Genomic DNA, 22,340 nt, shown 5'->3' on the forward strand with positions numbered 1-22,340 from the left:
GGTAACTAAATTACTCTATATAGTCTACCGTTGAATAATATGATGTTCAGCTCAATATTCCTTGAATTTGGACGATGAGATCAGCCAATGACTTGTGTGGCTGAACTCTCCACCCAAATAGATTAAAATGATCTCATACCTCCCTCTACGCTCACACCTCTAACATGGACCTACCCCGACCGTGATCCGGTTTTGCTTGTTATTACTGATGTTTCTGGATTCTGAATAGACAGACTATACAACTTACGAATAGGCGCACAAATATCGTAGTTGGTTCGTGAAAATCGTCATTAGTTGAACAAGATGTCTATAGTGGGTAAATGATTTCCTATATTGTTTATTTACTGTTCACGTGGAGAAGCATTGAGTTTCCGGAGTGTTGCACTGTTCAAGAGTTTTCATATAACATCTGATGTAATGATGATTCGGCGTGCATTGTAGCTGGGCGAACCGGAGTTTTTCTTTTTGATTTTTCTCTCAAACAGGGACAGGGACAGGACGTGACAGAAAGTGACAGGTAGTGGGGGCGAATTATATAGTGGGCACCGTATGTGGCCTCTCTGATAGATCTCTCTGATTTGTTCGCCCACACTTTTCCACGTTTACCATAGCGTGGCTCCGGGGAGCATCCATGGAAATGTCCTGACTTTAACCAATCACGTTGCTTCTTGTATTTCAATTGTCCGGATAGTCTAGAACCTTGGGACTTGACGTACTTTAGGTCAGGAACATGACATAGGTGAATTGAATATCGCAGCTCTGCTCGGGAGAGATTCCATGTCGTGCAACGAATGAAACATCTATACTCCCATGCCGAAGCAGCACAGAGCTCCACCTCCACCCTCCTTCTACAGCCCGATTTAGCCATACTCCCCCCATATCCCAGTCCTGGCCCTCTGATTCGTGCGCCACCCTGCAAAACTGTATGGATCAACCATTTCCCAGACTTGGCATGTCATCTAATCGCCCCACTCCATGATGCCGATGATGCTACTAACGGCCCTACCGCGCTCTAGCCGTACGTTGTATAGATTAACTCTATGACGATCGCCCGAACAGGGATTTCAAGCAAAAATGATAACAAAAAGCCGTTATGATATCAACGGTTTATGACGTAGTAGGCTCTGCAGGTATCGGGCATGGTTACAGTGTCTATATTGACAGCTATGATGGTGAACCCATTCGATGATATCAGAATCACTGAACTCTCTATATAAACACCTGAACCCGTTCCTGAAATTATTCTTTTCATTATTCAACCTGTTCTATTTCTATCCATCTAGAAACTACCACCTACATACCTTACTCCCGAACTATACCCTGTTCTCGGGATTTGTACATTATCATTCCACCCGCATACGTTTTTACGAAGTATACCTCACGCCTTTGACGGACACAACTGCATTACGTTCAATTTGCAATTACCCAACTGGATTTGATTCTATATACAACACACCCATCTCATCACCAAAACACCCAAAACCAAACAAAAACAACGATGTCTTCCCCCGCCGTGAGCAAAGCACCCCCCAAGTTGGGCTCTAAGGCCGGAACCCCCGCCAAAGGCCGCAAAGCCTCCGGCTCCAGCGCAGCGAGCAAACCCAGCACTGCCGCCGCCGCAAGCCCCAAACCCGCGAAGAAGACAACCACACCGCGAAAACTCTCCCAAAAAGCCCCCGAACCAGTCGACGACGACATCGAAGAGCAATCTATCCCAGAAACTCCCTCCCCGAAGTCGAAGAAGCGCACCGAGCAGCGCCGCCCCATCTCCCCACACGACGACGCCGCCTCCCAAGCCCCTTCCGCCTCCAGCTCCGCAGCCCCACATGGTCGCGCCACCTCCGGCTTAACTGGCAAGGCTAAGGGCCTCGCTGGTAAGACGAAGGACACAGCTGAGCAACCTTCCGAGAGCGTTCAGAATGGCGCCAAAGATGCCACACAGACTGCCACCGATAACCTGCCTGTGCCGTTTGACCTTTCTGCATTGAAGGGTCTTGAGGTCGCCGAGGGTGGGAATATCCTTGGACAGGATGGAAACCCCATTGGCAAGGTTGTCGAGGGGGATGCTGAGGATCTTGTCGGAGAGACTGTTGGCGATGACGGGGAGATTGTCGATGAGGAGGGCGATCTGATTGGTCGCGTTGATATCCTGCACGAGGTCGCGGACCAGGCTAAGAATGCCGCCGATGACGCTCAGGACAACGTTGGCGAGGTTGACCTCGAGAATGTTGTTACGGATCTCGCTCAGCTTGAAGGTCTTCCTGTTTCTGATGGCGGTGTTATCAAGAACGCTGCTGGTCAGATCGTCGGCCGCATTGTTGAAGGTGACCCAGAAGATCTTATTGGGTATACCCTCAATGAAGATGGTGAGATTGTCGATGAAGAGGGCGATGCCATTGGCCGTGTTGATCTGATTCCTGTTGAGGAGCAGAAGAAGGCCATTGAAGAAGCTGCCGGTGATGCCACTGACAAGGTCGGTGGCGCCGAGGACGATCTTGAGGATCAATACGAAGATGCTCAGGGTGGTCTCTCCACCGAACAGGCCAAGAGTGCTGTTGATGGCGTCGCCGATGAGGTAGACGACGATGCCAAGGACACCGCCGAAGATGGCAAGATCGACCTTGAAGACAATGTCGAAGACGCCAAAGATACCGCCGAAGACGCTGGTGAAGACGCCACTGATACCCTCGATGAGAAGGTTGAAGGTGCCAAAGACACTGCCGAAGACACCGCAGAGGAGGCCAAGGACACCGCCGAAGACGCGGCTGAAGATGCCAAGGAGACTGCCGAGGACGCTGCCGAAGATGTCGAGCAACAGATCCCCGGCCTCGAGACCCTCGAAGGCTTGGTCTGCAACAAGCTCGGCTACATCATCGATGAAGCCACCGGCAAGCCTGTTGGTCAACTTACCGAAGGCGACCCCAAGAAACTGTCTAAGCTCGGCGCAACACTCGACGACAAGGGCCAGTTCTGGGACAACCGCGGAAACGTGATCGGCCAAGCCAAGGCGCTCCCGATCGAGGAGGACGAAGGCGAAGAAGGCCCCTTCTCCGGTCTTGAAGGCCTCGTCGTCGGCGAAGACGGCTTTGTCGAAGATGAGAACTCGACTCGCGTTGGCCGCTTAATCGAAGGCGACGCGAAGAAGCTGAGCGGCCGTGGCGTTGACGAGGATGGTGAAATCCTCGACCGTAAGGGTAACGTTATTGGGCGCGCTGAGCGCCTCGAACCCGAGGAGGAGCCTGAGGAAGAGGCTGGACCTGATTTCTCTGCTGTCAATGGCCTCACCTGTAATAAGGCTGGCTATGTTATCGGACCCGACGGGTACCCGATTGCCCGTGTTGTCGAGGGTAACCCTAAGGAGCTTGCCGGTAAGAAGATCGAGGATGGCGAGATCTACGACGGAAAGAAGGTCGTCGGTCGTGTTGAGCTTATTCCTGAGGATGAGCTCGAGAGCAAGCCGGAGGGTCCCTTCGCTGGTATGGAGAGCCTCTTTGTGACTAAGGATGGATTCGTCGAGGATGATGAGGGATCTATTGTTGGTAAGCTTATCGAAGGTGACGCTAAGAAGCTTCGTGGTCGTGCTGTCGACGAGGACGGCGAGATCACCGATAAGTACGGCAATGTTAAGGGTCGTGCTGAGCCCTACGAGGCTCCCGAGGAGGAGGCCCCTGCTGAGGAAGACCTATCTATCCTCGAGGGTAAGGTTGTCAATAAGTCTGGCAACGTTGTTGACCCCGCCACCGGTGCTGTCGTTGGACGTATTGTCGAAGGTGACAAGCGCCTCGCTGGATGTAAGGTCGACGGCCTAGGCCAGATCTGGGGCGATAACGGCAAGGTTGTTGGACGCGCCGAGCTTATTCCCGGTGCTGAACAGCATAAGGCCGAAGGATCATTCTACGGTTTCGATAACGCTGTCGTCGGCAAGGACGGAGTCGTTCAGGACGGCGAGAAGATCATCGGACGTCTGATCGAAGGCGACGCTAAGCGCCTTCTCGGCCGTAAGGTTGACGAGGAGGGTGATGTTCTCGATAAGAACGGCAACACGATCGGTAAGGCCGAGCGCTGGGAGCCCGAGGAGAAGAAGCGTGATGTCAACCCCATGTCTGGGCGCAAGATCAATAAGGAGGGTGAAGTCCGCGATGCGGACGGCAACCTCATTGGAAAGCTGACTTCGGGTAACCTCGCCACGCTGGTCGGCAAGGCTATTGATGATAACGGCTATGTTGTTGACAATGATGGCAACAAGATTGGTGAATGCACCTTGCTCGAGAACATCCCCGAGCCCGAGGAGGAGGAAGAGGAAGGCCTAACAGCCGAAGAGCAGGAGGTTGCGGCGAAAGCCGAGTCCGACCGCCAGCTCGCCGAAAAGATGATCTCCATCCTCAGCCAGACTCTTGATCGAGTCAAGCCTGTCTGCAAGCAGATCACAGAGGCCTGCGAGAAAGCCGACCGCACCTCGAAGGAGGAGCTTGATGAGGAGAAGCTTGTTCAAACCGTCAAGCCGCTCCTCGAAGAAGGCGGCCGCATTCTGCAAGAGTGCAACGGAGCCATCCGCGCACTCGACCCCGATGGACGCATTGCTGCTACCGCAAAAGCGCGCGCTGCTTCCCGCGATGCCACTCCCGAGGAGTATCAACTTGCCGACATGATCAAGGAGCTCACTGAGACGGTTATCAAGACTATTGACAACGGCAAGAAACGCATCTCTGATATGCCTCACGCCAAGAAGAAGCTGAACCCCCTCTGGGGTTTGCTCTCTGAGCCCTTGTTCCAGATCATCGCTGCCGTTGGCTTGTTGCTTACCGGTGTCCTTGGGCTGGTTGGTCGTCTGCTTGATGGTCTTGGTCTTGGTGGACTGTTGAATGGTATCCTTGGCAGTCTTGGATTGGACAAGTTGATTAATGGACTTGGTCTGGGAGGTTTGACTGATTCTCTTGGACTTGGTGGAAAGAAATGAAAAGTTGCAACGAATTTGGGTTGAACCTTTTTGTTGACGGTGCTTTTGTTATTTTGTGATACTGTCTTTTTTCCTGTTTTTGCCAGCGTTGATTGCTTTGGTTTTTTGTGTACACTTTTAATTCCCTGTATGTACTATGAATTCTCAAGATTAATGAACTTGGACTTGATTTTGATTTTGATTCATTTTGATCTATTCACAAATATTAATAGTCTCGTAATACAGATGTGCAGAATAACAGCGTACAATTTCCCCTGGTTTCATCAAAATCCACCCCTCTGGGATTTGTTATCTCTCATCAGATCAAGATAATAACGCATATGTAGAAGGAATGGACATGTTCATAATTACAATGAGGTTGAACATCTAAACAATGCACCACACAGGGCGCTTTTGTGGCAATTCCAAAGGGGAAACTACCCAATTGAACTAGTATCGATCATCGATTCTTCCATAGAAAATGGCGTGGCGCATACTAAGTTAATGTGTCTTGGATGTGTCAGTCGAAGCGCGAGACTGATCTATGTGGGACGATTCACCGAGGTTGCGATAGGCTCTGTCTCTCGCAGCAGCCTTATCCTTTCGGATAGTAAGGCAGTTGATGCCGAGGAAAGTGGTGATGCGGTTGATGACAAGGACCGCCCAGTGCATGTAGATAACCAGGGCGAAGACGAGGTACACCCAGAGATACAGCAGCTCCAGCCACGGAGCAATGGCCGGGAAGCCGATCATGGGCAGGTTGATGAGGACCGCGCCAGCGATGAGGGGAGCCTGCATAACCGTCCACAAGGGGAAGGGCTGTCTCAGAAGATGGGCCAAGATGATCATGGTGGTCATGCGTCCGAAGACGAATGCGATAATCCAGCAGAACAAAACGAGGTGGTTACCGGACAGAATAGTCGAATAAGGTGAGAACAGCCAGGCAATGTTGCAGACGGTGAAGGCGATCATAGGCACCCACTCCTTAAGCAACGGAGTGAACGGCAGGCCCTGCTTCTTGCGGGCCTCAGCGACATTCATAACACATCCGGGGAGATGTCCGAGGAAGAAGCCACCCAGGAGAATTGGGACCCAGAGGTCCTTGATGGAGCTGTTGCCGAAGATTTGGGGGAAGTTAAGGAATCCAACGATCGGTTGAGACCACATTCCAGGGCCCCAGATTCCGGAGGCAACCATGATTCCACAGGCGATGATGAGGCCCTCGGTCGGGCCATTGAAGTAGCCGAGGTACAGTGTGTGGGTGTGGAAGGTCTCCCATGTCGAGAAATACATAGCCAAGCAAGGCACAAGTGCGGTCCAAGCACCAAGATGCGAGGCTCCAAAGCCCATTGCGGCTGTCGAAAGCAGACTGGCCAGAGTGCAGTTCAAAGAGTCGATACCGTGACTGGACCCGATTAGTGATCCATCCATGGCTTTTCGGAGAGTGGTACAAACTCAAAAAGTTCTCCAAGTCCGCTGGACGTCCCGGTTCGGCGTGCCTGTTTACCATCCACATTGTCGAGGGTAGAATACCTAGTTCGTGTGAGTTGGAATCGGATAGATGGAGGGATAGCCGGTCACTCACATCCACATGCCAAGAGCGAAGCTGTAGTAAATCCAAGCGGGGCCCTGAAATATCCGATTAACTCGCCACTTCCGATAAAATACCGAGTAAGGAACAGGAACAGGAACACTCACGGGTCCCACCATATCTGGCACGAAAATTTGAATGATAAAGATATTGGCCACGATCCACATGAACCCAAGAAGGGTCACCATGTTCGGGGCCATCCACATCGGCACAAGTTCGACGAAGGCATTCCACTAAGCAGGGGAAAAGTCAATTGGTAATTCCGAAGTAACGTAACTCGTGCAAGGTTACAAGGTTGTCATACGTAGTGCTTCAAGATATACCGAGAAATGAACGACTTGTCGACACTCGAATACTTGTAGGACTTAAGGGGTAGGAGGGCATCGTCGGAGAGGGAATCTTGGGTCTCTGTATAGGTTGAACGTTGGAATTAGCAAATGAGCCGTATTAAATACGGTGACCACAGTGTTTAAATCACCAACCTTGGACCATTCGATTGATCGCGTCCATTTTGGAAGATTGGGCCGTGTCACGCGCGGAGTTGTAGTATAGTCGGGGGATAAACACCAGCACCTCAGTTCATAGCGAGGTCGGCAAACAAGTGGGTAAAATGGACAAATGCACAGCAAATCAAATCATGCCTTTAAATACAAATGTCGACTCTCAAGAATGCGTGGAGAAAGGGAGAAGTGGGAATTGTTCCAAGACGGATTTTCAGGTCGGAATCACGTGCCTTGCTCCGCATCGGGAACGCGAACAAGGGAAGCTCGACTTGACCGAGACCACACGGGATTTGCGAGTGCATTGTTCGGACTTGAGTCGCATTGTCGCAGCTAATAGTGCCCTCGAACTCATTAATTGCGCCTTACTTGAGTCTCCTCTCAACCTACGATCTACCTCAGCGCCGCGCGATACTTCACCGTGCACCATAATCGCGTAATCGCCCATCTCGCATTTCACCGTCATCTAAAGCTCGAATCTGCGCCACGCGAACTGCTCTTCGATTTTTTCCGCCCTTGACGCTACAATCACATATCAAGTCTGGTTGGATATGACGGTGGATGGTCTTCAAAGCGCTCCCCGCGCATCTCGTCACTGAGGAATCTTCACGATGCCGGGTGTTGTCGAACTCCCCGTTGGTGCCGCGGCACGCCAATTTGATCTGGGATTCAGTGTGGGACATCAGAAAGTCGAACTTGAGATTGATCTAGCATCCAAAAGCCTCAAAGGAAGGACGGAAATCACAATTCACCCTCGCCGCAGAGATCTAGGGACAATTTGGTTGAATTTTCGACAAGGCGAGGTCAAGCACCTGAGTGTTAACGGCAAGCCTGCAACAACAAAATACACCGATCAATACGAGTCGCTACAACTCTACGGCGTACACTATCACGAGCGGTTGACACCAAAAATCCACAGCCTCTTACAAACTCCCCCAAGACCCACCCTACCTATCACGATTCCAAAGGGCGTCCGCATCGATGAACTGGATCCGTCTTCAGCCGAAGCACAGGATCAAATCGCGCTACAATCTACCGTCGAAAATGTGGATGGCCCTTCGAGTGCCAGGGCGCCAGAGGCAAACCTTCCGCGATTCACGGCTCTGACCGTGAACATCGAATTTGTTATTGATAATATTCGGGATGGCTTACAATTCGTCGGTGTCGAAAATGGAGATCGCCGGTATCCTCATGCCTACACCACCAACTCACTCGAGTCTGGTATCGGCTGTCCCTTGTTCCCATGTGTGGATGATATGTCCTCGCGATGTACCTGGGAGGTTTCCATAACATGTCCTAGCTCTCTTGGTGATGTTTTCGACCGGAAGAGCCAAGATGCGTCCGGTGCAGCAACCATATCCCGCTCGAAGGCGCCGAACCGCCAACTTTCTGCGGACGATGAGGGCCTTGATATGTCCGTGGTGTGCTCCGGCGACTTGACTGATGACATTGTCGATCCCAAAGACCATACCCGCAAAACAGTTTCGTTTGCGTCATATTCACCATTGGGAGCCTTGCAAATTGGGTTCGCCATTGGTCCATTCGAGTATGTCAACCTTGCCGACTTCCGCGAAAGTGACCAGGATGAACAACTTGGCCAAAATGCTATTCCTTTGCACGCATTCTGCCTCCCAGGTAGAGCGGACGAAGTTCAAAACAGCAGTTTTCCCATGGCTCAGGCAATTGACTTCTTCTCTTTGTCGTACGGCTCGTATCCATTCGGCAGTTACAAAATTTGTTTTGTCGATGATCTCCCAACTGATAGTCTTCCCACTGCGTGCATGTCAATCTGCAGCAGCCATCTGCTCTTCCCAGCCGAGATGATCGACCCAATGTATGACTCTACTCGGGCTCAGGTGCACGGTCTGGCATGTCAGTGGACTGGAATCAACATCATTCCTGCTGAGCCCTCGGACACATGGGTGACAGTTGGTGTAGCATGGTACATTACAGATACGTTCATGAGAAAGCTTTGCGGAAACAACGAATACCGTTTCAGACTAAAGCAGATGTCTGATCAAGTCTGCGACTTGGATTTCGAGCGCCCCTCGATATACGACATGGGTAACATTCTCAAGGTTGATCCTTCCGAATACCGCTTTGTTGCATTGAAAGCGCCTTTAGTCTTGTTCATTCTAGATCGCCGACTGACCAAGGCCAGTGGTAAAGCCACGATGTCTCGCATTATTTCTCGACTTTTCCTGAACTCTCGCATGGGTGATATACCCAATGGAGCTGTCACCACGTCCCTGTTCCAAAAGACCTGTGAGCGACTGGGTCACGCAAAATTAGACGTCTTCTTCCAACAATGGGTATACGGCGCGGGATGTCCACGATTCCAAGCAACCCAACGATTCAACAAGAAGAAACTCGTTGTTGAAATGATGATCAGACAGGTCCAATCTGAACCACAACCTCCTCGCGATCTTGACAAGGATTCCTTCTTGCGAGACGTGAAGGAAGAGGTCCGGCACGTCTACGCGGGCGCAGTTCAGCCGGTCTTCACAGGGTCGATGACCCTTCGGATTCACGAAGCGGATGGAACTCCTTACGAGCACATTGTTGAAATCAAGGAGGGGGTGACGAAGTTCGACATTCCATACAACACGAAGTACAAAAGGCTCAAACGCAACAAAAAGCAGAGAGAAAGAGCCGTCGCTTCGGGCGATACTGAAGTTCAAGAAGAGGTTCTACTTTACTGCCTGGGGGATGTGCTTCAAACCGAAGAAGAGACACAGGCTTGGCGTTTGGCTGACTGGACGAAAGAGGATGAGGAGCGAATGGGACAGGAATCGTATGAATGGATCCGAATGGATGCAGACTTTGAGTGGGTCTGTAAACTGTCTCTCGGTATGCCAGGGTACATGTATCTCTCGCAGCTTCAGCAAGATCGAGATGTTGTGGCCCAGCTCGAGGTGAGTTATATTTCTATTTTCCACGAATGAAAGCACGATGCTAACATTCTCAGTCGTTACAATACATGACTGCTCAACGAGAGCATCCTCTGATTTCCACGATCTTTGTTCGCACACTCATGGATAGTCGATACTTCCATGGCATACGTACAACGGCTGCGCGTGCCTTGGTAAAACATGCCAAGGATGAGATTGATTGGGTTGGACTACATCATCTTGAGAAGGCGTTCCAGGAGCTTTTCTGTCTCCCGGGATCGCCCATGACTCGCTCCAATGACTTCTCCGACCGAGCGGCCTACATCCTCCAACAAGTCATCCCTGACTCAATTTCTAAAGTCCGTGACAACAGTGGCAAAACTCCATTAAGGGTGAAGCGATTTCTTTTCGATAAACTCAAGTTCAATGACAACTCGAACAATGAGTACTCAGACAACTTCTATGTTGCCTCCTTGATGAAGTCCCTATGCCATGCGATGCTCGGTAAGAGCGAGGCGCGGACGGATGAAGAATTAGATCATTTTGATATGGAACGTGTTCTTGAGGCTCAGGCGGAGGAACAACTGGACAAGGATGCCATCGCCGAATTTGACCGCTACCGACGAATGGACGAATGGTCCAGCTCTTTCCAAAACCTCTACTCCCGGGCTGCACTTCAATGCCAAGCGCAATTGATGCAAGCGAAGATGATGGACCTGGATTTGATGCGTTTCATCCCATATACGCGGGCAGGAACCTATGATCTTCTACGGATGCAAGCCTTCCAATGTTTGGTCGACCTGGATATTTCCCAGAGCCCGGAGCTTCTTCGATGGCTCATGTTCACATTGTCAGTCGATTCCTCGGCCTGGATACGCCACCAATCTTTACGTTTGCTCGGTCAGACCCTAGCACAGATTGCTTTTGGTCGTCCTCACCAAACCGAAGCCTTACAAAATGATGCTTTGATTATCGAACAAGAATCCTCCACCCAAATCCGCCGGGAGGACATAGCGAGACGCCAGACCATCCCCGGCGCTATCGAAGCCCTTAAACGAGAGCTTGCTCCCGACACATCTATGAAGGAGTGTATGTGGGCAGCATGCAATTCACCATGCATGGGCCTCTTGGAGCTCTCGGAGCTCACTGACCTTTGCCGTACGCTGTACGACCCACTCACATCCAAGCTCGTGCGGTTGAAACTTCCTCGATATTGGAGTGTGCAACATCAAGGTCATGGCAAGTTACGTTTCTATCGGTCTACCAAAGCCCGCATGGGTCCGTCTTCCAAGCGCAAGCGCGAGGATCAGGGCATGCACGCACCCTCATCAACCCGGATTACGTTCAAGCAGTCCAAGACTGGCCTGGCTCCAGGAACTCCCACCCCCAATCATCTCCCAAAAATGCACATTCCAAGACCCTCGCCTGCGCAAAGCGCAACTCCCAAAGCCCCTGCCACGGCTACACCCAAGCTAAAGCTCAAGTTTGGTGGTCGACCAACATGAATATCCAACGTTGTTTCTTCGAAGATCACATGTATTTTATTATTAACCTTTTATTATTTCTGCACTCTGCCTTTGTCTCAGGCGGGAGGATGGAACCCAAGCATGCTCCCAGGTGCGATGTCGATTTAGCTTTATCTTCCGGTTTCAATACCAGCTAGATGTGCCCTATGTTCATCTCCCTAAATTTCCAGTGTAGGTGTAGCCAAAAAGTCATTGGGATAGCCAGAGTAGTCTAAAATGCGCCCTGGCAAACGAGCAGAAAAAAATAGAACAGAAAAAAGGTTTTGATTGTTCCCATAAGAGAAACCGACCCAGAAACTCCCAGTAGCATTAGATCTTTTCCCAGCACTCGGTGATCGAGTGGTGCCTATGTGCGTGCCCCTTCAATCAAAAGAAACGTCATTGATCGTGTGTGTAGATGTGTGGCTTATTTATCGGTAATGCGCTCGAGAGCCTCGAGCATCACGACGGAGTTACCACGAATGACCTGATAACGAGTATCCGTTAGCGGGGTTATCGATACCTCTCGATAGTGATTGGACGTACGATCATTCCAATGGAAACCTTCTCTCCGCCATCCTTCTCCTCGAATGCCTCATCTAGAACAATGTTCATGAAGACCTACGCAAAAGCATCGTTAGTTATGCCGCGCTTGATCGGTACCGTCATCGTCCAGTCTTTCACAGCGAGCCAGGGATCGCCCCGACATAACGAAGACCGGGTCAAGGGTGTGGACATACATCGTAGCCTCGAAGGATACCAATGACTTTGCGGTTGCCGTTCAATTGGCAGAAGACCCGCTTCTCCATGTACTGCAGAAAAGATACGACGTTAGCTGGCATCTCGGGGGAAAAGAGCATATATAGTAGGAGGAGCACTAACCTTCTTCAATTCAGGCTGGGCTTGAGGCATATTGGGCGAGTTGGTTGGGTATCTTGGGGTTTGGCAAGATTCAAGTCACCGTGGTGGCTTTGGGAGTTTGGTGCAAGCTGTGTCGGAGAAATGATGTTCCGGATATGAGATATGCGATAAGAGCTGCCAGCTCTCACCCGACGCTCACACGCCACTAACTTGCATCGCATTGTTTTCACCTTACCTGATTTCTTAATACATCGTTCCAAATATGAGCTCCAAATTTGCCAATCGGAGAAAGCCCCGCAAGGTCGGCGGGGATGATGAGGAGGACGATGGAGGCGCTGCGCCAGGTATGTGGGCTAAGATTACTTTTTTTTCTACCCTTGATATTCGTCTACCAAGATCGAAGCTGACATGGAGATTTACAGAGCCAGTCGTTAAGCGCCCAACTGCCTTTAGGCCGAAGCAAAAATCTAAATTACAGTTATCCTTTGGCCCCGAGACGTCAATGAACGATGGAGACGAAGAGAGCGAAGTAATCCTACCGAAACGCCATGGTCTGGGCCGCAAGACAATGGAAAAAAGCGCTGGTCCAATCCCTTCAGTATTGTCGGAGAAACTTTCTGCGCGAGTCGGCCAGGACCAAGACCGGCCTACCTACAGCCATGACTACTTAAAGGAACTTCGCGATTCCACGCCCTCAACGCCGAAGACAACTACTACCGACGACGAAACCAGCAAGGCTGTGGATGTTGCAGCTAAGTTTGGGGAGATTATGACTGTCCCCGGACAGGCACACATCCCCAGCGAAGCCGAGATTCGGGAGAAAAAGGCCCGACGCGCACGTCTGGCTATGGAACACGGTGCAGATGAGGACGAATTTATTTCATTGGACGTTAACAACGCAGCCAACGTTGATGACTGGGATGCGGTTGTACGAGGAGAGAAAGAAGTTGAAGAAAATACGAGACTGGTTCGGGACGATGAGGACTTTGCGGAAGGATTCGAGGAGTTCACGATGGAGGATGGCAAGATGGCGCTCGGGCGAAAGGCAGAGCGCGAGAAGAAGCGGAAGGACCGTGAAGCAATGCGTGACCTCATTGAGGATGCCGAGGGTATCTCTGATGAAGACGATTCTGACTTAGAGGAAAAGGCTGCCTATGAAGCCGCTCAAGTTCATGCGGCCATGGGTCGTGGCAAGTCAGCTGGTATTGATCGTCCGAAGACTCCTCCCAAGGTAACATCTCTTCCACGACTGGCTAGTAGTTTTGAACGATTGCGCACGTCTCTGGCATCCATGGAAGTCTCGAAAACACGGATGATCAGCCGGATGGAGGACTTGAGAAAGGAGAAGGCAGATATCGCAATTCGTGAGGTTGAGATCCAGGCGATGATCAAAGAGGCTGGCGACAACTACGAGCGACTCAAGAAGGAAGCTGGTGATGTTCGGAATGCAAAGCTCGATCCTTCCAGTGGAGCTTTGGAAAAGTCTCGAGGATTGGAAAGTATCGGTACACCTGTGGCTGTGCCGATAAGGGATTCCTCAATGTCGGATTCCTCGGATTCCAGCTTCGAGGATTCTTCATAGTGCTTTCCTGGTTGCATCTCTACCTACTTGCCAGGCGGCTTGGATGCTCAACTTCACCTCGGTCATTACTGGATTCCCTTGCATCGCCTTCGTGGAGTCTTTCCTGTTTCTTTTGATACCCAATGAACGAGTTCTGTATTATATTTCTATTATATTTCCATTTTCATTTCCCTCCTTTTGGGTTCGTTACGTTTTTTTAGAGCGAGCTACAAATTAGATTCTTCGACCACCCTCAAAGTGCTACTTAACCTACACTATTACAAGATGACCCAGCACTATCCAGCAACTGGTTGAACACCTTACTGACTGACATGGCCAAGTGTCTCGCGCGAATGCAAATCGACTTGGTCGGGAGAAGAGTGGGCCTGACAGTATTGCTTCACTCCCAGAATGCCGACCAGGGTTAGCCAACATCATCATCGGACCATGCTAGACTTTTTCTCGCTTTGAGGTTGCTCTCTCGTACAGGACCACGTATACCACACTCCAACAGATAAGCTCGGCGTACCAATCAATGGCTAGAATTTTGATGCGACACTGGCCAGCTATCCACCTCATATAACTATTGGTTATTAGAGGGCCTTCAGTGATGCTAATCCTATCGAAAATGCCGCAAGCTTGGAACGGATTTCCCACTCCAGGAGGCATTCTACGGTATCCCAACATATCTGCCACCTCTAGCAGCTGTCCAGGTCAAGTTGCATCAACGGGAACCCGCCTCAGCACACAATCCTCACGTGCAAGTTTTTAACCCTTGAAGTCACTCGCCTTGATACTTTGTGGGAAGAGGGTATTGCTGGCTGTTCAGGACACAATCAATGTGGCTTTCAGCCTCCCCCGAATCAATCCAAATGCACATGGTGTTCCTCAGAAGCTACGGATGTCTAGAAAGCGACTTCTTACACGTTTTACTCGTTGAGTACATCTGATCTCTACTGATCTGGCCAAGATTAAGCTCGTTGGGCACTCATGCGATCTGACCGTTATATGTCTCTTGCCGCTCTGGGGGGCACGACCAATGCTGTTACCAAAGATGACTTTGCTACAGCAATTGGTGTCATTGTATCTCGGATCGCTTCTTGTGGACTGCTTACACTTGACTTTCTACTTCTTATGCCAGACCGATCACTGTTAACGAACATCGCACCTTGATATATCACCCTCCAGCCAGTCAGCTCCTCTCGCAAGGCGTCTAGCGTGTTCATTCTGAAGTTCAGATGCGGACGGCTAAAGGGGGTTCTTGCATTTCCTAGGAATTGGATTCCACGGCACCGGCTTCAACGTCCCGTGGACCCTATGCTAATCATCATTGGAGAAATAGTGTCAGTTCGGGCACTTGAATTGTCAACAAGACGGTGCGGCCGGCCGGGTGGACCATCTAGTCGTTTGCCTATGGTTTTCTCCTATTATTTACTTACAGAGTCTCTACCTTACATACCTACGTATCTTTCACACATCGTTCTCACAGAAACGCCAACCTCCCTTTCCAACAGTGTTCACCTACATGTACATATAAGAGAGGTTTAGGCGTTATATCGTAAACACCGGATAAAGTAACAAGCCGGGGTGTTTTCTTATCACATGCCCTAGTAGTCTTCCGTCCGGCAGTTGCCAGCTCGGTGCCCCGCATCCACCTAATACCCCTGGAAATCGGTTTCTCCCTTGCTTTAAACTCCAAAAAAGGTAATTGAAAAGCAAGAGAATTTTTGAGCGCTGTCTCCCCAATGGAGGTACAATCTCTGGACGGTTCAATTTCCCGACCACATCTCACACTTCCACTCTATCCACTGGCAGGACTTATCACATCTCGGATAAGCACCAAACTGGCCGCGGGACCGCGAGGAGCCATGCTTCATCTATTAAAGGAGGCAACAGGCGTTGCAGTTTGTATTGGAGGTTTATACGAATGCATTTCCGAATAGTCCGCAGGTTACCATTGAGATGGTTCCGATGGCTCCTCATTGTATCGATTTAAGCCTCCAGAGCAAAGAAAGCCTGGTACATGAAGTGTGCTCTTTTTCCTTGCAATGCGCTATTTGGGATGGTTTGCGGCCGGGTTTGCCCTCTATGCCTTTTTAAATGGACAAGGAGGAAATGGACTCAGAGAGCGCCCCACCTCAGGTTAGTATTACCACCCTTGTCTATGCAACAACGCGATATGAGGAGTAGGGACCTTCATAGAACCGAGTGTCGCATTATGTGCATGTAAATGCAATGTTCTATCCATTTGTGTATATATGTTTTACCTTTGTATCCTCTCTTCAAAACTACATGCACTTTCTTTCTGGTTTATGAACACGGATGATTGGGAGCACTGGAAGGATTAAGTCCACGTTGACCACTCCTAGATCAGGTGGTTCCCATCAAGTCTGGTATCTACCAGGATTGGTTAGTTCTCAGTCTCAGGAACATGCTGGCCAATAAAACCAAAAATAAAATAAAAGCCTGAACGAGAAACAGGCTACCAAGTAGTATCTCTTCGATTTTGTTGATATATATATATGACAAGATCACAAATATGATAGACGATTTCCAAGCCGCTTCCTGCTCCAGCTTGAAGATCAAAGGGATCAAACGAAGGGAGAGATCACTGTGCTTAACATCCACCAGCTTCTAGATATATATTAAGCTTGTTGGGTTTCTATATATATATATATTGTTTATTTGCATATCCAGCTGTTGTATATCCTTCTTTCAGTCTCTACTAATATATTGGCAACCTAAATGTAGTCTGCGCACCACTTCACATTATACTCTCTATTGTCTCAATGTCTCATTGCCTTTCCCGGGCATTTTCCAGCTGCCTACTCTGTGCTCCGCAGTCTTTCATGACTTCCCCGACAATATTGTATGCCTTAGTTGTGAGACTGCGAACTGGATATTCATTAGCTTACCCATAATCTAGTTTCATTAGCACTACTCCTTGTTGACCGACTCTTCGACTGGTTGATATCCCGGGACGACGCAGCTGGCCGACGGAAGCGGGAACGCGACGCAGAGTTCAAACGTCTGGCCTCTGCGCCGGGGATGGAGGCCACTGACTCCTTCTCTATAGCATTTCCTATAAGAAAATAGTATAGCTATGAGCTCGATACAGGTGCTTGATCTGGTAGGTATACATCATGCTATTCTATTGCCTCGATATCGTTATGTGATGTTTCCCCTTGCTTTGCACTCTATCAAGATGCTGTGGCTATGGGTTTATATTTTGTTCTCCTTATCAAAGTCAATAGTAAAACAACCATTTTCCTGATTGAGACCAGAAACAAATAATCTTATCCACCGCTCAAGTTCCGATCCATGAGTAACATCTCCCCGGCACCCCATGGAATACTAGACAAATATTACCAGCTCTAAGCGCTATAATTCAAAATCTCCGACCTTAAGAATGCCGCATATCTCCCGAAACCTTCGGTGGGAGGTAAATATTGTGAAACAAAACCCAACATTGTGTCACAATATGTCTTTTTAACTGGGAGATGTTAGCGCACTAACCGCCACCGTGCATATCTACATGCCAGCAAGCCATGACCTGGATGGAATGTAGTAGACTGGATGTTCCTCCCACCTCTGAATTGGGTCTTATGTCTCATGTCTCATCTAGAACCCCAGATTACTGGTCTGCGACAAGTAATGTCTGTCTCTGTTAGGAAGGAGCCGAGTCTCCATTTGTGGGCGAAGAAGATTCCCCCAGCTTCTATGTCTCAAACCCCGAACTATCGCAATCTTTGTGTTTCTGTTTTTAGCCAAACAGCTAATGCAGTTCATTTTGTTGATCTACTTGGCGCATTTTAGTGCCCAAAATCAGAAATAAACTAAACTAAGCACACACTAAAGTACCTACCCACAACCCCGGTATCCGGGATCCACGAGCCCTAATTCAACCAATCAATAATCAACAGACAACCAACGGACAACCAACAGGCTGCCGGGAGACTCCTTTCAAATTAGCCAACACCAACCTGTTTTTGCTTTTTGGGCAGGTTCTTCCCAGCTTGTTTTAGTTCTCCACTGATCATCCCTAGGTCCACTGTTCGTATCAACACCAACTCACCGTCCTGTCTGTTTCCATCCCGCCCCTTCCCCAGATTTGTTTCAGATTTTAACTAGGTCTTGATGCTGCCTGAAATATAGGACACATCATTGGGTAGTGGTATCCATGGAATAATAAATAATAATATGACCCACAAATATGATCTGCATATGCGGAAAATGAAGCCTAGCGGTCGATCGAGCACCTGGAACCTGGAAAAAGGCAAATCCCAAACCCACTAAGGCGGCAACTCCGCATATATGTAACACCAACAGGACGTTGCTTCAAAGAAACGAAATTCCCTCGGGGCTTTCCCACAGGATCAGGAGCTGAGGTTCTCCCCTCTAGCTAGGGGGCCGGACGGAATCCTTGCGCGTTCGTGCTGCTGCAGGCCCGTTTTTGATCTTTCCGGTTTCAACGACACCTAGCCCATCCAAGAGGCCGCTAAAGAAGCTTCTTTTGAATAGGCCCGTTTTTAGAACGGTGGAGATCCGGGGAAAAGGGGCTCGGAGGTTTTTCTGTTCAGTTCGCGATGTTTATTTATATTTCTTTCGGCAGTTGTCGACGGTAGTGGCCCATTTTGTTTTAAGCGTCCGATTTACTCAAATATAATTTTACTCTATCCTAAGAATTACCCAACAGAAAACATCCTGGCTAGGATTGTGTCGATCTTCAACCCTTAATCTCATAGGGCTTTGATGAACTCCTGTGTTGGACGCTAGAGCCTCAAAAGACTAGATAGGTCACGTCCATCGGCAATGTCTTCTCGAACCAGCCTCCAACCAGCAAATTGCATCTACCGCTATCCTATCTACTTTGCTTTTTCTCAAGGAGGTTGGATTGGCCCTTGGTCTGATTGGCCCGGATGCCACTGAGCTTTCCACAAAAGCTCTCTGTAGCTACCCGATCAGGATGGAACATTCCAAAACTGTCCAAGCCACCGCCAAGTCATGGAGCTTTAGACGGTTTGTCAATCAGGTAGACCCGCAGACAGATGCATAGCCTTACTCAGGGTTGTACATGGTGGGGACCAGCGATGCCCGCGGCATACTATGCTAGCGCTGTTCGGGGATGCAGTTCCGGGGCCAATTCACCCAGCCCTTGGGATGGGATATAATGTAGATATAGAGGGCAAAAAAAAAAACATTGAACGGAGATATATTGACTTGGGCCTAACGGCCGGGAGTGAAGATCTTCTTCAGGAAGCCGTCGAGAATACAACCCGGCCACTACTCGCTCCCGTTTCACATATTTCCTAGACATACATTCGCCTCCCACAGGATCGAGGCTAAATCAAGACATGATGCTAGACAATAGAGAAAAGATCTGAAACGCTCGGCAAGTGGATCATGGGCATACGACCGGGGTCCAGCTGATTTCTAGACCTGGGATTTCTGACCTGGCTATGGTTCAGAAACCCTTGAGTACCAACCCATGTCTATATTTCTCTATTTCTCTTTGTTTCTCCCTGTCTCCTCTGGACGCCCAGAACAGGCCGAGATTTTTCTTGCTCATCTAGCAATGGCACGGGCCTCGATTGAGATTAAACGGGCCGAGAAGTTGAAATGAGCTGGCGGAATGATAGACATGGTTCATATGCCACTGGTTCGATCAATTCATGTTGTCTATTAAAAGACCCGGACGATATCCCTCCCTAGCCTCGCTGTGTTTTCTAGTACATTGATATAAACTTGATACGATTCCATCCCCTATCCTCGACGTCCAACTTTTATACTGTCTCTCAAACAATTTCTCCGTGTTGGCAACCTGCAACCTGGGATATCGACCTTACAGCAATCTAGAGCTTCACCTCCTTTCTCCTAACGGTTAAATTGCTGAAAGATCTGAGACCGCATTGCATTCAACGGCTCAACTTACAGCCCAATCCCCATCAAGATCGATCTTTTAAAAGCCGTACATTCGTGCTATTTCGAAGAATATCTGCTACTTGAGAGTCACTTGGTTCTTGTGTCTACTAATTACAGTTATCCAAAGTGGCTTTTCCCCTGCTCATCACTTGTGGCATCGCTTTCTGGCAATCAACTGTGTGTTATTATATGCATACGGTAAGTGATATCCAATCAGTTCTCCCCGTTCTGGTGAAACCTCTCCATATATAACAAAGCGCTAACTTCTCATAACGGTCAGGCCTTCAGGTCTCCTCGAATTCTCCACACTATATCCAGTGTGTACTGGACGACAAAGAGGAATCATCCAGGATAGCGGTCGTCCACACCCAGCGACAACCCGCGTACGACATTCGCCAGCAATTGCGGTGAAGCGTGGAAGACAATAACCCGTCTAACGCTGCTCAATATTCTTTTTAATATTCCTATTTTTATTTTGTTTCCATCGGTCGATATGGCGGACGTGCTGGCTATCCCTGGGGTGCCGAAGCCATGGATGGCCCATCCGAAGGAGTACTCTCATGCGTCGCGCGATTTTATATCCGCTTACTCGTCGGGCTTCCTTGGGAGTTCAAATAATTTTGATAAACAGCTTTCCTCTTCCCCCACCGATTGGTATTCAGTCTTCTACCCCTCCACCTCAGATTCCCCTTTGGACTTCCATTTGCTGCATCACCCTTCCCCAACATTCCAAACACAACGGCGTCCTCGAAAGCCTGCTAGAGCCATGATGAACCGACATCGTTTGTCGGGACATCCCATGCCTATTATGGAGGACCGGCGGCACTACGTGCCCCTCCGAGTGGAAGATCTTCGCGCGGCGTATTCGCAGAGCGTGTCTCCATTCACAACACGCCTTGGCATCAACAGCGCTCTTTCAAGCAACGGAAGCACTTATTGTGAATCTGATCTTGAGTCGCTTGAGCACTTTGACGAGCCTTTCACCACTCGCGTCGCGGAAACACACGCTGGGCTTGTTCATCCAACACCACGGAGCAACATGTTCACGGTGGCGAGCAATTCATTCCTTTTAGACTCTGAGGAAATGCCTTCTCTTTCATCCTTTGGCGTGTCAGATGTCCCACGGGATGAGCAGGCCTTTTCCGACACTTCTCAGTTCAATGTTCCGAACCCAAACCCTAACCACGCTATGGGCACACACCTCAACCCTCCCTCACACAACCCACATCTCGCGGCACCCATCAGCCCTCCGCATACAAAGCCTGTGGATTTTGGCGGGGATAACCCATGGTCTGCCTGTCAATCAGCCAACACGACTGATATCTGGTATCCTACTCGTTACCCCACCGGCTCATCAGAAGACAGCGGCTGGCACAACCACAATGGTTACATTGCACCTTGGCCCGTCTCCAATGCATTCAACTACCCAAACGAATGCAATCCACCTATGAGCCATGTCTATGAGCCTAGCAATGGACTACCCATGCCCTTCTTCGGACCTCTGCCTTCGGTCCCACCCGGGCCCTCAGGTCCCATGAGCCACATTTCCCATTTGCCAGCTTCTGGAACCTACGAGCCATCCATTGTGGCACCTCAGTATGAACCCACTCTGCACCCAATGTACGTTGCAAGCTCGCAGCCACTTTCCTCCGACACAGAATTTGGTTCCCCGGACCAGAAACACACAAGTAGCCCCAGTCCATCCATCTCCACCTCGACCAACGAAGAGGAGCGATCCCCACAACAGAGCGGAGAAGAACAGGGCGGCATTGAAGCTGGCGTGCATTACAGCGACGAGCGGAACACATTCCTCATCAACTGCAAGCGCCGCGGGCTATCATACAAGGATATCAAGCGAGTTGGTGGGTTCAAGGAGGCGGAGTCTACACTACGAGGTCGATACCGCACTCTCACCAAGTCGAAAGACCAGCGAGTGCGAAAGCCCAAATGGCAAGATAAGGATGTGAGTTACAGAACTGTTCTTCCATTGCTCCTAAGACAGCCAGACTAACATGATCCCATTATTACAGATCCGACTCCTTTGCCAAGCCGTCACCATTCACTCTGAAAGCCACGACGCTTACAGCTCGTTGCCCAATGCCAGCATGAATATGAACGAGCCGCCGAAGGTATCGTGGAAGAAGGTTGCCGAACATATTTGGGCGAATGGGGGATCTTACCATTTCGGCAATGCTACGTGCAAGAAGAAGTGGTGCGAGATTCACAACATCACCATTTGATCTGATCATTGGATCAATATCCTTGAGGCTAAAGATGGATTTGTTTCTTTTTATCCTATTTTCTTTTTCTTTTAATATGCAACGTATCTTGGGGAATATGCCTGGGTTTTTGACTTTTTAACGTTTTGTTTGTATTCAGCTGGTCTGAGTATGTTGTAGCGTTGTCTGTATAATTTTCCTCTTGGTTGCCTTTTTGAATATTGGAGTACAATGTTTTACATTTTATCTACATATATTTGAGATTACGTTACCATGTACTGGTTGATATCTAATGTGATAAACACATAAATCCATAATTTCATTAGGATCTATCTGCTTGCAATCTGTTCCGTC

At 49.4% G+C, this 22,340-nt stretch overlaps 6 protein-coding genes across 6 annotated transcripts; 4 read left to right on the forward strand and 2 right to left on the reverse strand.

Moving 5' to 3' along the window:
- Positions 1-1,498: 1,498 nt before the first annotated feature.
- On the forward strand, positions 1,499-4,957 carry N7471_009347 (LEA domain protein; the record flags this gene model as incomplete). The annotated part of the gene is made up of 1 exon (XM_057282066.1): positions 1,499-4,957. The coding sequence occupies one exon, from the start codon at positions 1,499-1,501 to the stop codon at positions 4,955-4,957; it is 3,459 nt and encodes a 1,152-aa protein (XP_057132949.1).
- Positions 4,958-5,437: 480 nt separating this feature from the next.
- On the reverse strand, positions 5,438-7,037 carry N7471_009348 (uncharacterized protein; the record flags this gene model as incomplete). Its single annotated transcript, XM_057282067.1, has 6 exons — positions 5,438-6,341; positions 6,392-6,469; positions 6,522-6,565; positions 6,635-6,760; positions 6,832-6,935; positions 7,010-7,037. 6 exons carry the CDS (start codon positions 7,035-7,037, stop codon positions 5,438-5,440), a joined length of 1,284 nt encoding a protein of 427 aa, XP_057132950.1.
- Positions 7,038-7,638: 601 nt separating this feature from the next.
- Positions 7,639-11,423, forward strand: N7471_009349 (transcription initiation factor TFIID subunit TAF2; the record flags this gene model as incomplete). The annotated part of the gene is made up of 2 exons (XM_057282068.1): positions 7,639-9,942; positions 9,996-11,423. 2 exons carry the CDS (start codon positions 7,639-7,641, stop codon positions 11,421-11,423), a joined length of 3,732 nt encoding a protein of 1,243 aa, XP_057132951.1.
- A 427-nt stretch (positions 11,424-11,850) lies between these two features.
- On the reverse strand, positions 11,851-12,335 carry N7471_009350 (putative small nuclear ribonucleoprotein SmG; the record flags this gene model as incomplete). The annotated part of the gene is made up of 4 exons (XM_057282069.1): positions 11,851-11,910; positions 11,970-12,044; positions 12,164-12,235; positions 12,306-12,335. 4 exons carry the CDS (start codon positions 12,333-12,335, stop codon positions 11,851-11,853), a joined length of 237 nt encoding a protein of 78 aa, XP_057132952.1.
- Positions 12,336-12,489: 154 nt separating this feature from the next.
- On the forward strand, positions 12,490-13,866 carry N7471_009351 (uncharacterized protein; the record flags this gene model as incomplete). The annotated part of the gene is made up of 2 exons (XM_057282070.1): positions 12,490-12,628; positions 12,707-13,866. The coding sequence occupies exons 1-2, from the start codon at positions 12,547-12,549 to the stop codon at positions 13,864-13,866; spliced, it is 1,242 nt and encodes a 413-aa protein (XP_057132953.1). The 5' UTR covers positions 12,490-12,546.
- Positions 13,867-20,260: 6,394 nt separating this feature from the next.
- On the forward strand, positions 20,261-22,007 carry N7471_009352 (uncharacterized protein; the record flags this gene model as incomplete). The annotated part of the gene is made up of 2 exons (XM_057282071.1): positions 20,261-21,730; positions 21,798-22,007. The coding sequence occupies 2 exons, from the start codon at positions 20,261-20,263 to the stop codon at positions 22,005-22,007; spliced, it is 1,680 nt and encodes a 559-aa protein (XP_057132954.1).
- Between the last annotated feature and the right edge of the window lie 333 nt (positions 22,008-22,340).

This window comes from Penicillium samsonianum (assembly GCF_028829775.1).
Source record: "Penicillium samsonianum strain IBT 33392 chromosome Unknown utg000005l_segment0_segment0, whole genome shotgun sequence".
In the NCBI taxonomy this organism is placed as follows: Eukaryota; Fungi; Ascomycota; class Eurotiomycetes; order Eurotiales; family Aspergillaceae; genus Penicillium; species Penicillium samsonianum.